This window comes from Heterocephalus glaber, unplaced genomic scaffold (genome assembly GCF_053883595.1).
Source record: "Heterocephalus glaber isolate CG9 unplaced genomic scaffold, H.glaber_assembly_v1.0 deba00001687, whole genome shotgun sequence".
Classification (NCBI taxonomy): Eukaryota; Metazoa; Chordata; class Mammalia; order Rodentia; family Bathyergidae; genus Heterocephalus; species Heterocephalus glaber.
The window spans coordinates 2160659-2175955 of record NW_028258412.1 but is presented as its reverse complement, the minus strand read 5'-3'; the positions used below and the strand labels follow the sequence as shown (position 1 = coordinate 2175955).

At 42.4% G+C, this 15297-nt stretch overlaps 1 protein-coding gene across 10 annotated transcripts in view; it reads left to right on the top strand.

Annotated features, from left to right (window-relative positions):
- Sgsm1 (small G protein signaling modulator 1) overlaps positions 1-15297 on the top strand; it is a 92695-nt gene that overhangs the window by 57575 nt on the left and 19823 nt on the right. For 9 of the 10 annotated variants that reach the window (XM_004843337.3, XM_013071977.3, XM_004843339.4 and 6 more), the window contains 4 exons: positions 2230-2358; positions 7556-7738; positions 9603-9671; positions 10975-11565. In XM_004843337.3, coding sequence (XP_004843394.1) covers positions 2230-2358; positions 7556-7738; positions 9603-9671; positions 10975-11565 — 972 coding nt within the window. The remainder of the gene's footprint in view (positions 1-2229; positions 2359-7555; positions 7739-9602; positions 9672-10974; positions 11566-15297) is intronic. The other variant, XM_087198026.1, reaches the window with a different exon arrangement.

The window sequence follows — 15297 nt, the reverse complement described above, 5'->3', positions numbered from 1 at the left end:
TACATAACTATAGATATATTTATAGATGTATCTGTATATGTTATACAGGTTATATTTCTATATCTTTTATATTTACATAGATTTGTTACCTATATCTAGGTATCTATCTTATTTTTGATCTCTTATGGAATAATTATTATATATAATATATAGGTAGATAAATCTATAAAGTATTACTGAGGTATATAAGTCTATACCTCAATATTTATATCTTCCTTACCATATCCTTTATTTTTAAATGTGTTAATGTTATACATACTTGTGTTTTAAGTTTTTTTTCTTTCCGGTACTGGGAATCGAACTCAGGACCTTATGCTTGTCAGGCAGGTGTAGTGCCACTGAGCTACATCCCCGGCCCATGACCCACCCACTTTTATGTCCACTGAATGAATAAACATCTCCAGATTTCTAGATGAGATAGTGAATGTTCCAACTTTGCACCTCGTATGAATAGCCCATAACTTACTCAAATCTTCCCCTAATAACAAACATCTGCATTCTTCCTTTCTCTTTAAAAAGTTATTTCAAACAACATTGCAGTCAAGATAATTATAAGCACAGATCTTCCTGCTCTAGTATTTTTATTTCAAGAATGGGCTTCTGGAAGTAAAATTGATTGCCATGCATTTACATTTTAAATAGATAGGCCAACTTACTTTCTCAGAAGGTCAAAGTATTCATAATCCCCTGCAGTATGAGTGTGTATGTTTCCCGAGAAATTTAAAACATCATAGATTTCTCAGCTCAGCTCCAGCTCAAACTAATGTAGCATCTCCAAGAGTGGAGCCCAAGAATCTATATATTTTGAAAGTTCCCCAAGTGCTTTGGTGAATCTTCCCAATTTGGAAGGCATTAATCTAAGGACAAATCAGTTGAAACAATAAATTGACCAAGAGTGAATATTTTTTATCTAACATATACTTTTCCCACCCTGTTTGGCCACATTTTCACTTTTGGTTGCATTGTCATATTAGGTTAGACTGAGCAATGGTAATCGCCCCACTATTTGGGTTGCTTGATACCATGGGGTTTTATTTCTTGTGTACTGAATATCCTGGGTGGGTGTTTCTGATGAGTGGGCATCTGTCCTACCCCAGAGATTTAGGCTCCTTCAGCTTTGTGATCCAACCATTCTTCAAGGGCTAGTGGTCATCTGCCTCCAGACAGCAGGAGGGGAAATAGTGGGGAGGGAATCTATCTGCTTTTTCCTGTCCTTGGCCTAAAAGTGGATTACATTACTTTCTTTCATAACTGCCACAAATAATTTTCAAACAGCTTCACAAAGCTGTCTGTGTAATACAAGTCAGAATTCCCAAGAGACAAAAGAACGGTTGGCTTTTCCATGGTGATTGATACATCTAAGACTAGGCTTACTACGAAGAACAGACTTTTAATGTTACAGTATGCAGTAAAGAAGTGAGGGGAAGGGCTGGGGATTTAGCTCAGTGGTTCCAGCGCCTGCCTCGCAAGCGCAAGGTCCTGAGTTTGATCCCCGGTACCAAAAAAAAAAGAAGTGAGGGGAAATAAAGCAGCCTCCTGTAGCCGCAAGCACAAGTACTGCTGGGACCTGCTGTTTCCTCAGTTCAGCTAATCCTAACTGCAAATATTTTGCCTGAAAATGATTTTTTTAAGTGGGCACATCTGTTCCACCTACAATAAAGCAGACAGTTGTTAATATCATGCTAGTGTGCACAAAAGTTATTAGTATATGAAGTCTCAACTAGACATGTTCATTTCAGATGAATTCACTTTAGAGTTCTTTTCTTAGAGCTGAGTCAACAGGAATAACTCCAACATAGTATTTCCCAATAAGCACAACATGAAACATTGACTGAAAGTTAAATAGAAATGTTAATTCATTATATACTGGCCTTTTTAATTTTCTTTATAAAATGATTTCATTCTACACGTTTTGTGTATTTTTTGTTGTTGTTATTTTTCATTTAATACACAATGAACATCTTTCATGTAGGATAACCTCTTTCCTTTTTAAACCTCTTATGGGGTTCTCACATAGGTACACATAGTCTCCCATTGGTGAGCAGTTGGGGTGGGGAGTTACCCACATTTGGCTTTTTCCTATGATGTTCCAGTATATCCAGGTACACAGGACTGTGCTCATTTCTGCTAGGACCTCTAAAGCTGTTTCTGATAGGCAAGACTGCTGAGCCGTAAAGCCACCCACTGGATATCTGTGGACCAAACCCTTTTTGTCCCCCACCACTGCAGAGTTATGAGGAGCAGGAACTGCTGCGTCTAATCTATTATGGAGGCATCCAGCCAGAGATCCGCAAGGCTGTGTGGCCCTTCCTCCTCGGCCATTACCAGTTCGGAATGACGGAGACAGACAGGAAGGAGGTTGGTTAACCATGATGGGTACCAAAGTCTTTGGCTGCCAAAGGAGCCCAGGTGCTGTGGGGTGAAGGAGCTCTCGTTCCATGTTGAACCAAGGTGGGCAGGGGACAGTTGAAATAGCTTGGATCTCGAGGGTAATGCTGTCTAATAGAAGTACAACACAAGCCATATATGTAATTTCTAAATAAATCTTTCATTTTGAAATCATTATAAACTCATACACAGTTGCAAGAAGTAATGCAGAGCTAGGTATGGTGACATGCCTGTAATCTCAATATTCTGGGAGATTGAGACAGGAGAATCACAATTTCAAGCCCAACTTGGGCAACTTAGCCATTTAGCAAGACCTTGTCTCAAAATAAAACATTAAAAATGGCCTGAGGATATAGCCCTGGGCTTAATTCTCAGTACTACAAAAAACCCAAAATGGTGTGAAACAAAACAAAACAAAAAAATAAAAACCCTGTGTATCCTTTATGCAGCTTCCCCCAATGGTGACACCTAGCAAAGCTGTGATGTAGTACAGTAATGCTGTCAGGGTATTGACCTTGGTATGGTAGATCTATTGATTCAGTTGTATCTGTACTCCTTTGTTTGTGTGTATTTAGTTCTCCTCACTTTTCTCACATGTGGAGATTTGCACTCACCACAGTCAACATACAGAAAATTTCTGATGCTGTAAGGATATTCTTATTCTTTTATAGCCACCCTACCTCCCTCCTAACCTCATCCCCAACCCCTGGCAGCCACTAATCTCTTACCATTTTCTATGTGTTAAATAAATGAAATCGTATAGCATGTAACATTTTGGGATTGACTTTTTTCATTCAGCATCAGTCTGTGGAGCTCCATATAAGTTGTCAAATCAGTAGGTAGAAAAAAAATCAGTAGGTAGGTATACCCCAGTTTGATTCACCTGTGGATAGGCAGCTGAGTTGTTTCCAGTTTGCTTGTTTTTTTTAGTATGAACAAAGCTGCAGTGGACATTCACGTACAGGTTTCCGTGTAAGCATTAGTTGTCATTTCCCTGGGATAAATGCACAGTGGTACAGCTGCTGGTTGGTATGGTAGCGGCAAACTGCCACACTCTGGCAGCATCTGTACCCTTTTACATTCCCTCCAGCCACATATGAGTGAGCCACGCCTGCATCTTCACCAGAGTTTGGTGCTGCCACTGATTTTTGTTTTGTTTGATTGGTTGGTCTGCTTTGTTTTAGGGTTTTTTGTTTGTTTGTTTTTTAGCCACTCTGGTAGGAATGAATCTAAATGACATTTCATTGTGGTTTTGATTTGTGTTTCCTAAATGGCTGGTGAGGTTGAATACTTTCCTGTGTACTTGGTGGCCATCACTTACCTCCTCTGGTGAATTGTCTGCTCATGTCTTTGTGGATCTTTTTATTGGATTGTTTGGTTTTTGACTGTTGACTTTGAGAGTTCTTTTATATACTCTAGATAATTATCCTTTGTCAGATAAGAGTTTTGCAGATATTTGCCCCTAGTTTGTACCTTGTCTTTTTACTATTGTAAAAGGATCTTCTGCAAAACAAAATTTTTTTTTGGTACTGGGGATCAAACTCAGGACCTCATGCTTGCCAGGCAGATGCTATGTTGCTGAGCTATATCTCCAGCCCCAAAATCTTTTAAACTAGGCCATCACATACACTAGGCAAGTGCTCTACTAGCTGTATCCCCAGCTATATCCAGCTATCTCCAGCTAGCTATATCTCCAGCTATATCCCCAACCACTTTTAAAATGTTTTATGAACTCTACTCTGACCATTTTTCCTTTTAGAGATTGTGTTTTTAGGGTCAAGTCTAAGAACTTTCCAGCCTGCCCTGGGTCCAAAGATTTTCTCATTTTTTTTCCTAAAACTTCTGTAGTTTTATATTGTACCTGCAAGTCTGTGATCCATTATGAGTTCATTTTTGTGTCTGCTATGTCATTTAGATTAAGGTTCATTTTTAAGCTGTGGTGTTCTGTTACTCCAGCATCCTGTGTTGAAATGGTTCGCATTCTTCCATTGAGTTGCTTTTGTACCTTTGTCAAAAATCAGTTAATGTATATGTGTGTGTCTGTACTTCTGGTCGTCTATTCTGTTGTATTAATTTCTATGTCTATACTACTGCTAATACCATACTGTCTGCATTATGGTGACACATACAAAATTTTAAATGTTTTAATAGCCACATTTTTTTTTTCGGTGCCAGGGGTGGAACTCCGGTCCTTGCACTTGCGCAACAGGTGGTGATACCACTGAGCTAAATCCCCGGCCCTTAATAGCCACATTTTAAAACGTGAAAAGACAGAGGTAGGGGTTATAGCTCAGTGATAGAGCACTTGCCTAGCAAGACCCTGTGGTTTGAATTCTCAGCACCACAAAAAATAAATAATAAAAGTAGAAAGATGTGATTAATATCTTTAAACATTGTATTTTAATATAATTATAAGTTCACGAGAAGTTGTAAAACTAGTACAGAAGTGCTGTGTACCCACCCAGCCCTCTCCAGTGGTAACATCCTATGCAAGGACAGCACATGAGAAAAACCAGGGCCTAGCATTGTCCTAGTACAACTCGCTAGCTCCAGGCCTTACTACACTCTCACCAGCTTTTGCTTCTGCACACATGTATGTGTGTGGGGGCGGAGGGATGTTCTATAACATTTCTTCAAGGTAAAATTCATTTTAATAGATTTTCTTAACCCCAGTATATAATCATTTCAATATGTAATCAATATAAAAATCACTAATGATGTATTTTACACTCATTGTTACTGTTTTGAAAATCTATGGTATTTTATTCTTCCTCTCTATGTACCACCTGTACTGATTTGATATTTGTCTTTTAAAAATCAACTCACTTGGCCCGAGGATTTAGCTCAGTGGTTCCACTGCCTGCCTCACAAGCTCAAGGTCCTGAGTTCGATCCCCGGTACCAAAAAAAAAAATTTCACATAACTTATTTTACTTTTATTTTTTTGGTACTGGGGATCGAACTCAGTACCTTGTGCTTGCAAGGCAAGTGGTGGCACCACTGAGCTAAATCCCCAACCCACACATAACTTATTTTAGAAGATATTTTATATTCTTGCCATAAATATGAAACCACTGTGACTCACGATAAACAGAAGAACTATACATCATTTAGAATAAAACCAAATGATGTAATTGAGTTGTAAGTAGATGCCATAGAAAAGAGGAGTTTGAAAGTTACCAGCACAAAAAATGATAAATGTTTACGGAGAAGGAAATTACCCTGATTGTTACATATTGTATCGGTTTTGGGGGGGGGGGGGTTGGTACCGGGGATCCAACTTGGGACCTTGTGCTTTTGAAGCAGGTGGCAGAACCACTAAGCTAAATCCCTGGCCCTTGTTACATATTGTATACATTTATGAAATTATCACACCGTACCCCATAAATATGTACAACTGCAGTATGCCAATTAAACCTTAGGAGGGGCTGGGAATGTAGCTCAGTTTACCACCTATATACCACAGCACTTGCATAGCATATGTGAAGCCTTGGGTTCCATCCTCAGTACTGAAGAAAAGAGCAAAGACTTTCTCTTTTTTTTTGGTACTGGAGATCGAACTCAGGACCGTGCTCGTGCAAGGCAGGCATGGTGCCACTGAACTAAATCCCCAGCCTGACAAAGACTTTCTTGAAAGGGAGGTTATCAGGTGTTAAGAAGGTATTGACCACAGTAATACCAGGCTGACCCTATTCTCCTGGTGGAATCAGACTTGGAAGAGTTAAAGGTGGGAAGTTCCAGAAGTTCCGTAGGAGAATCTGTGCACGTGAACCATAGTCACCTCAGCCCCTGTGTAAGGCCACCCACATTCATCCCATGTCTGCTGGGTGCTGGGCAAACAGTTACTGAGGATCTGGGCATCCCCAGGTACACTAGGTGAGCTCCTTGCCAGGTATTGAGTTGGCAGTCAGTGATACGGTAGAGGCCAACCTGAAGCTATGCCAGCACCTGGAGGGCACCTAAGACAGGCAGGAGGGAGAGTCTGGCCAAGAAAAGGCCCTGGAGGAGCTGCTGAGACCCACATTCTTCAGGAGTTGCATTCCAGGCAAAGAGGATGAGGAGAGACCTTAGGGAAGGAGGATAGCAAGAGCACAGAGGGGAGGCAGCATGATGTGAGGTGTGTGTCTGTGTGATTCATGGGGAGTGGGGAGAAAGACATGGTGGACATGAGTTGCTGAAACAAAGGCCTGAAATAAGGGCAGCTGTGAGAGGTGAGGCCGGAGAGGAGATGAGAATGAAGGTTGCTGAGTGGTATATGAATAGAAGGGGGCAAGCTAGGATAAGCAGGGACCCGAGAAGAGACTGCTGGGGTCATCCAGGTGAGGGGTGGTGGAACCTGGCCTAGGATGCCAGGAGGGCAGGACTTGGAGGAGCCTCAAGGAGTTTGATGAGGACCCAGGCCAACCTTGGGCAGATGGGCGTAGACCCACACCCTCTCTTTGCCTCCTGCCCATATGTGCCCAGGTATCTGACAGGTTCAGGTCCTCAAGTCACCTGGGCTGTGTGACTCAGGGACAAGGAGAGCCCCCCCCAATGTCTCTGCTGAGATCCCACCCACAGAGAGACAATTTGAAACCTGTAGCCTTCTAGCAGGCCATGGCTGCATGGAAAGAAACCACATTGGTTTGATTCATCCTTGTGTTCTTAGCTCTTGGCCCCATGTTAGCCATGTGGGAGGCCCTCAGTAATGCATTGTGTGAGTGGATGGACAGCTGGCTGGATGGATATTAGGTTACTCATTTTATATTCCATATGCCTGACTTGATGGCTGGCATATTGTAGCTACATAACAGATTAAAGGAATGAGTGGATGAATGAGTGAGTGAATTAATGAATGAAGAACTAGAGAAGGAAGGTAGTAAAGAAAAGAAAGTATCCTCACTTTTGTTGCTCCAGAGCCTAGTAGACTGATACATGGTGGGGACTCAACAAGTGGTTGAATGGATTTATGAGTGAATGAATAAAGGAAGGGAGGGAGGAAGGAATCTTGCCCCTTGTCTATCTCCTGGCCTAGCCCATGTGAAACATAACATAGTAGGTGCTTAGTTAATACCTGCTGGGTGCTTATTGAATATGTGCTGGAGCAGTCAAAGCCATTCTCTTCCATATGAGGCTGGTTCTGCCCAAGGGCCCCAGCCCCTTGGGTGAACTTGCATCTGCCCTGGCAGGTAGATGAGCAGATTCATGCCTGCTATGCACAGACCATGGCTGAGTGGCTGGGCTGCGAGGCAATCGTGCGGCAGAGGGAACGGGAGTCACATGCAGCTGCCCTGGCCAAATGCTCATCGGGGGCCAGCCTGGACAGCCATCTGCACCGGATGATGCACAGGGACTCCACCATCAGTAACGAGGTGAGGAATCTCTGGCCTAGGGGAGCACCAGGGTGGTGATGGCCAGTATCTGCTCCATCAGGCTGTTTCTAGAGTGGTGACGGCTGGGTGTTCAGGGCCTTGGGACAGCCTCGCCCTTAGCTGCTTTTGAGGAGGAGGAAAGATGTAGGGGGAAATCACATTTAGGTTTAAATTCCAGCACTAGCTCTAGGATCTCCTACAAGCACCTTCTCTTCTGGGCATTTCTGCATCCGTAAGATGGGGACAGTCAAATGGAGAGAGGTTTGTATGCAGCTCAAACAAGACAGTGTACAAGGCATAATCCAAACGTACAGTAAATGTATAATTCTAAAAATGTTATTACAGTTTCTATTATCCCCCTCATAATATCCCCATTGCTTTGCACACACCCGATCATTCTTGCCATTTTGAAGCAGTTGTGGAAGTCGTCTTTTGTGAGTGTCTTTAATTGCACAGTCATGGCCGCCTCAGTGTCCCCAAGTCAATTCAAAATATCTACCTTTTGTAGTCATTTTTTTTTTTTTTTTTTGGTACTGGGGATTGAACTCTGGACCTTATGCTTGCGAGGCAGGCGCGGTGCCACTGAACTAAATCCCTGGCTCATAGGCATTTTTACTTTGGGGAAGAGCCAGAAATCTTACAGTACCAGATCTATAAATAAGGGGTCTGAGGAAACACTCTGTTTTTATGAGCCTGCCTTTCCATCGGATGGCACTCAGCAGCAGCATTCACCATATTTTTAATCATATCTTGTAAAGACACTCACAAAAGAAGACTTCCACAACTGCTTCAGAGACAACTGCTTCATGACTAATGGGATAAATAAGTGTGTTCAAAGTGATGCGGAGTACTTTGAGGGAGATTAATAGCAATCTTGTCTTTTACTGTAATTTTTTAAATTTTACACTATTTTGATTGGCCTTTGTGTATCAGATAGCAAGCACAGTGTATCAACAGAGGCTTACTGAGTACCTACAATATGCTAGGTACTATCAGGAATGTGCTAGTAGCCAAGCAGACATTTCTGGGCTCATAGAACCTCAGCTGAACAGCCCACAGAAGGACCTCGAACAGTTCATTCTTCTCACCAGGGTTGTATCATCCTCAGTTGCCTCAGGAAAACTGCAAAATAAAAACCACCTGAAGCCAGAAATTTCCATTCATCCACACTGTGCTCAATATTTTTGCCCCTGAGTCTGTGGGTGAGCTGTGCACCTCTGCTCCAAGTTGCGCTGCTGCCAGCTATCAGTGGCTGTCACCTACAAAGTGGTTCATGTTGATTGTACTGCCTGCCCCATCTGGGGCCTCGGCTCTGCTCAGTGTGTCTTACCCTCCATCAGGCTATCGGAGGCTGCTCTCACGGTGAAAGCAGATGCTAATGAGAGAAAGCAGAAGTGCACAAATATTTTAAGTCTCTGCTCTGTTAACCTATTGATTAAAGCGAACCACATGACCAAGCCTTGCCTTAGGGTGGGCAGACACCATGAAATTAGAGGACAAAAGGCTTGAATACAGGAAGTGGGTGAAACATTGAGGCAATAATAGAACCAGTTACTCTGAGTGAAAGTAATTCATCAGCCAGAAGTCTCCAGTTTAACAGAGCCATTAAGGGAGGGGTGCTCTAGTTGCCAAAGATTGGAAGTAGGGACCCACAGGCCAAAGTAATCCCTGAGGAGGCCCCTGGGTTCAGGAGTGGTCTCTCTTTTCTTACACTGGACAACTAGGAAGGTGAGACCCTCAGAGGGGACTTGTCCTGGCCAGGAGTAAAGCTGGAACAGATTTCTTGGCTTACAGCCCAGCTTTCCCTCCTGAGCAGGGTGAGAGCAGCCTCAAGGACTCTCCCCCCAGCTTCTCTTTCTCTCAGTCCTCGCAGAGCTGCAGTTCCGGCCGCCAGAACCTCTGCCTGCAGAGTGACTCCAGCAGCAGCACACAGGTGACTTCCAGAGGCCCTGTTCCCCACCTGGGGTAGTGAGAACTGAATGCCTGTCTTCTACTGGTCACTTTTGGTTTATGTGTTTTAGCTTCTAATGCTAGCATTAAAAGTGGATTTTTTAGCAATACAGTATAGTCAGCCTCTATGATTCTGTTTTCCCTGTAAAATGTTAAAATATTGCAGAGGAAGCTAAGCAGACTTCTCTCTTCCTTCACCTCACATGCCCTGCTTTGAAATAACACCACTTTCACCAGTCTGCTGTATCCTTTCAGCACCTTCCACATGCCTTCACATACGTAGAAGTATTAGATAATATGTAACAGCAGTTAGTAGTTTTTAAAAATTTCTACATAAATGCCATCATTATATCATTCAACACTTTTCTATTTTACTCAATGAAAAGATAATTCACTAATATTGAAGAGAAAAATAAAGTGCAAAAATATGCATAGTACATCAGTTTTTGTGTAAAAGAAAAGAAATACTTTGAAGTGAAAAATCTAATTTTAACTCTGGGATTAAAAAGAATTACATATGTTAAATCAATCAAAAAGAAGTACTTGAAAACACAGATATGAACTGGGAGTGTAGCTCCATGGTAGAGCACTTGCCTAGCATGTGAAAGCGCTGGGTTTCATGCCTACTACTGCAAAAATACAAAACAGAACACATGAGACTGACTAAATCCAGTTGAAAGGGTAGGGCCTAAGGACATAAAGAACTACAAATGATCTTTAAAATGTATTCTGGACATCAGGGATTTAGCTCACTGGTTCCAGCGCCTGCCTCGCAAGCGCAAGGTCCTGAGTTCGATCCCTGGTACCAAAAAAAAAAAAAAAAAGCTGTACAAAACTAAAATGTATTCTGGAGACACTTTTATAGTATTTCATATATAGCTAACTGGTTTTGAACGTTGATCCATAATAGCCCACCCACCACATGGAGAGAGTAAATTTTTAGCCTATTTCTTACATTAACTAACTTTTTACTTAGAAAAAATGACATGCACATGGTGAAAGCTTATCTGAGGAAATTATTCTCTGCCAGTGCACTACTCTCCTTAGAGTCCTCCGTGGTGCTTTCCTGTTTCTTTCTGAACCATCTATTCCTATCAAAGTACTCAGACCCCTTTTTTCTTTGTCACACCTTATTCTTCCTCACTCTTCTCACCGATGGTGTAGCATTTCCCTGCATGCGTGTTCCATCCTGAAACCCATCCTCTGGATTGGATATTTAGGTTGCTGCCATATGTGGTGCTGCCATGCACATCCTAGCCCATCTGTCTTTGTGTCCTTGTCTACAGGTGTTTGAGTCCGTGGATGAGGTTGAGCAAGTGGAAGTAGAAGGCAGGATGGAGGAGAAACTGCCCAAGATCCCTAACGGGAACCTGGCAAATGGCACTTGCTCCCCAGATTCTGGTCATCCTTCTTCCCACAACTTCTCCTCTGGCCTCTCAGAGCACTCAGAGCCCAGTCTGAGCACAGAAGACAGTGTCTTGGAGGCCCAGCGGACCATCCCCCCCGTGCTTCGACCTGGGGACAGCAGCGTGGAGGATGGGCAGAGCAGTGAGGCCACCACTTCCCGGGATGAGGCCCCTCGGGAGGAGCTAGCTGTGCAGGACAGCCTGGAGAGCGACCTTGTGGCCAATGGGAGCATGGATGAGTTCATGTCCATCACTGGCAGCATGGACGTGGCCCTGTCTGAAAAGGACGGTACAGCGGTGGAGGGCTGGCAGAGCAGGGAGACAGAAAAGCACAGCCAGGTGGACAGTGAGGACAACCTGTCGGAGGAGCCAGAGATGGAAAGCCTCTTCCCTGCTTTAGCTTCTTTGGCCGTGACCACTTCTGCCAACAGTGAAGCATCCCCCGTCTCTTCCAGTGGCGTCACCTACTCTGTAAGTCACTGGGACACTCTCTCTCTCTCTCTCTCTCTCTCTCTCTCTCTCTCTCTCTCTCTCTCACCTCCAGCTGAGGGAGCTAGGGATGTACCACAGCCTCCTTTACCCAGAATGACCCAGGAGTGACACCACTGGTTTGTTCCATATTATCTGTCATGGGGGAGTCATGTAGAAACCAGTTTGGGAGAGAGAATAATGTAGGTTGAGCATCTCTAATGCAAAATCTAAAATCCAAAATCTGCAATGCTCCACTCTGAGCACAATGACATGCACCTGTTATCTCAGCCATTCTGGCAGCTGAAGCAGGAGGTTCACTTGGGCCTGTGAGTTCAAGGCCAGCCTAGGAAAACAGCAAGACCCATCTCAAAAAACAAAACGAAAACAAAAGTGCTCCAAAATCTGAAACTTTTTGAGCACTGAATTGGCACCACAAATGGAAAGTGTCATACCTGACCTTATATGATGTGTTGCAGCCAAAATGCACAAAATTATTTACTGTATTGTATAAAATTACCTTCAGGCTATGTGTATAAGGTGTATGTGAAACATCAATGTGTTTCATGTTTAGACTCAGGTCCTATCCCCAAGAATATTTCACTGTATATGTGCACATATTTCAAAACCCCAAAATAATCTCAAATGCTCCTGGTCCCAAGCATTTCAGATAAGGGATACTCAAGGCAGAGTATTTAAAGAGTAGTCTTAGCCAGGCATGGTGACACACACTTGGAGTCCTAGCTCCCAGAAGACTGAAGCAGGAGAATCTCAAGTAAGGCCAGCCAGGGCTACATAGGATGACCCTGTCTCAAGACCAAAAACACAGGCTTTTCAGTGAACAGTTTGGGGTTCAAATTCTAACTTCAGCACATCACTTTGGTCTTTCCGTGCCTCAGTGTCACTATCGGTCTAGTGCCTTCCTTCCCTAGTTATTTTCAGAATTAACACGCTGAACTCCTGTGTGTTTGTCATATAGTAAGCACTGGATTGGTGGCAATCTTGATGATACATAGCAGGGTTTGGACTCAGGTCAAATATCTTTTAAGTATTCAAGTTTGGTTTCTTGCCACAAAGTCAAAGCCAGAGGATATCAACTGAAAGGGAAGTTTTCTGAGCCAGACACTGAGTATCCATTTTCTTTTAAAGAACTTACTTCTATCAAAGATTGACAAGTCCATAATTTAAGAGTCAAACACGACAGGGCCAGGGTTTTAGCTCAGTGCCACCGTGCCTGCCTTGCAAGCATAAGGTCCTGAGTTCCATCCCTGGTACCACACACAAAAAAAGTCAAACATTACAGAAAGCCAGATATAAAAACCAGATGTCAAGCTGAGCACAGTGATATGCAGTTATAGTTCTAGGTGTTGAGAATCTCAGGAGTTCAAGGCCAGCCTAAGTAATATAGCAGAAACCTAGGGAAGGGAGAGAGGGTTGGAGGGAGGGAGGGAGGGAAAATGAAGGAATTTGGTTGGTTTTCCTGAACTTCCCCAGAAGCAATCATACTACTTACCCTGCCCAAATTATTTGATTTTTACCCCATATCTTAAACATTCTTGTATTGCTACTTCTTGATCTTTTTTTTCCAGTCTTAAAAATTATCAATGGACTTCCCACTATGGAAGGGGAGGATTTAGCTCCCATTCCCTGCATCACCCCACAAAGGACCCTGGGCCATTTTTATCTCTCCAAAGAGTGACAATTGGCAGGGCATTTAGCTCAGTGGTTCTGGCATCTGCCTCTCAAGCTCAAGGTCTAGAGTTTGATCCCCAGTACCAAAAACAAAAGAAAACAAAAAGCGAACAGAGAGTGACAATCGTTCTTTAAATGATTATTCAGTGCTAACATGATTATAACACTATAATGTCTCAACCATTTAGTACATTGCTTTTATTTCTTTCTTTCCTGCAAAACAGTAGTATTGTTTTTCCTGGATGTATTTTCACTTTCTTGTCTGTTTCTTTTTCTTAGTTTGCTACATACTTATCAATTCACTACTCCAAATTCTTTGCCAGTTCTCTAAGTCTCTCAAACCCAAATGCATCAGGCTTTCTGTTCATTCTGTATGTCTCAAGAGCTCTCCCCAAGAGAGAACAGTTCCCTGTACCTAATGCACACTTGTCATCCATGACCTCCTTTTCCCTTCCTCTCTAGGTTCTGTTCACTCCTGTTTCTTAGGTCTCATGCTTTCCTGTTAGTATATCCCCTTGTTCAGGTGGGGCACAGACCTCAGTGGCTTCCACATTTCGCTTTTCACACCTTACATTGTAGGCCTCTTAGTCTGGGACACTGGTACATTCTTTAGCAGAGTATCTCCACTTGGACTTATCTTGAGTGGTTTTTATTTTGCCCATTCCTGAAAGGTTTTTTTTTTTGTACTGGAAATTGAATTTAGGACCTTGTGCTTGTGAGGCAGGCGTGCTGCCACTGAGCTAAATCCCTGGCCCTGAAATATTTTTACCAGATATGCAACTTTAGATTGCAGTTATTTTTTCTCAGCACAGATGGTCTCCCCACTTAAGATGGTATATAACTTTTCAACTTTACAATGGTGCAAAAGCAGTATACTTTTAGTAGAAACCATGCTTCAGAATTTGCATTTGGATCATTTCCTGGGCTAGTGATATGCAATGTGATCCTCTCACAATGGTGTGCAGTGGTTGTGGCCGTAGCACCCAAGTCAGCCCTGATCATGAGGAAAGGCAACTGATGCTCCGGAAGGGCGCTGTGTACCAGATAGCTAAGCTAGGATGTTTATTTGGTAGGTTAGGTGTACTCAGTGCATTTTTGACTTACAATATTTTCACCTTAAAAAGAGTTTATCAAGCTGTAACTCTGTGGTAAGTCATCTGCATTTTGAAGATATTGTTCTTCCAAATTCCATTTTTGCCATTGAGAAGTAAGGAATATAGCTTTTGAAGGTACCCTCCTTTTCTCTTTGGCTATTTTAAGAGTCTCTGTTTGGTATTGTGTGTCATGTATCTAGATGTGGATTTCTTTTTATATTTCCAGGCCAGTGGTTTTTTGGGCTTCATATATTTGCAAATTAGTGTCTTTGGTCAGCTCTGGAAAATGTTCATCTTATTATTTATTCAGCTGTTGCTCCTTCCCCGTTTTCTCTATCTGCAGCTCTGATTAAATATTTGTTAGACTTTCTCACACTATCCTCCACGTATATTATTTCTCTTTAATTTTATCATTTCTGTGTTTCTCTGCTGAATCCTGGGTAGTTTCTTCATATCTCTTTTCAGTATACTAATTCTTTCAATAATGTCTGATTTTCAGGCTGGGAGTGCAGTTCAGTGGTAGAGTACTTGCCTAGCATGCGTGAGGTCCTGGATCCCATCCCCAGCACCAAACACTGCAGGAAAAGAAAAGAGTATCTAATTTTCTACAACCTGTGTGATGAGTATTTAATATGTTTTTTAATTTTTAATTTTTCCAAATATGCTATAGAGTGACCAGCTTGATCATTTTATAAACTCTAGGTCTTTAACCTCTTTCATTTCTTTAAATATATCAAACAGAAATACTTTATATTCTATCCCTGGTACTTCTAATAACAGAGGTCCTCATGGTCCCAACTCTGCCTTCTTATATTTACGCTGTCATTTACAGCCTTCTTTCTCCAAATATTTTATGATTTTTGAACATGGGCTCATTTTTCACAGATTTTACCTGTTGTACTGCCTGCCTAGATGGCAGGTCATTTCCTCAAGAAAAGGATTTCTTTTG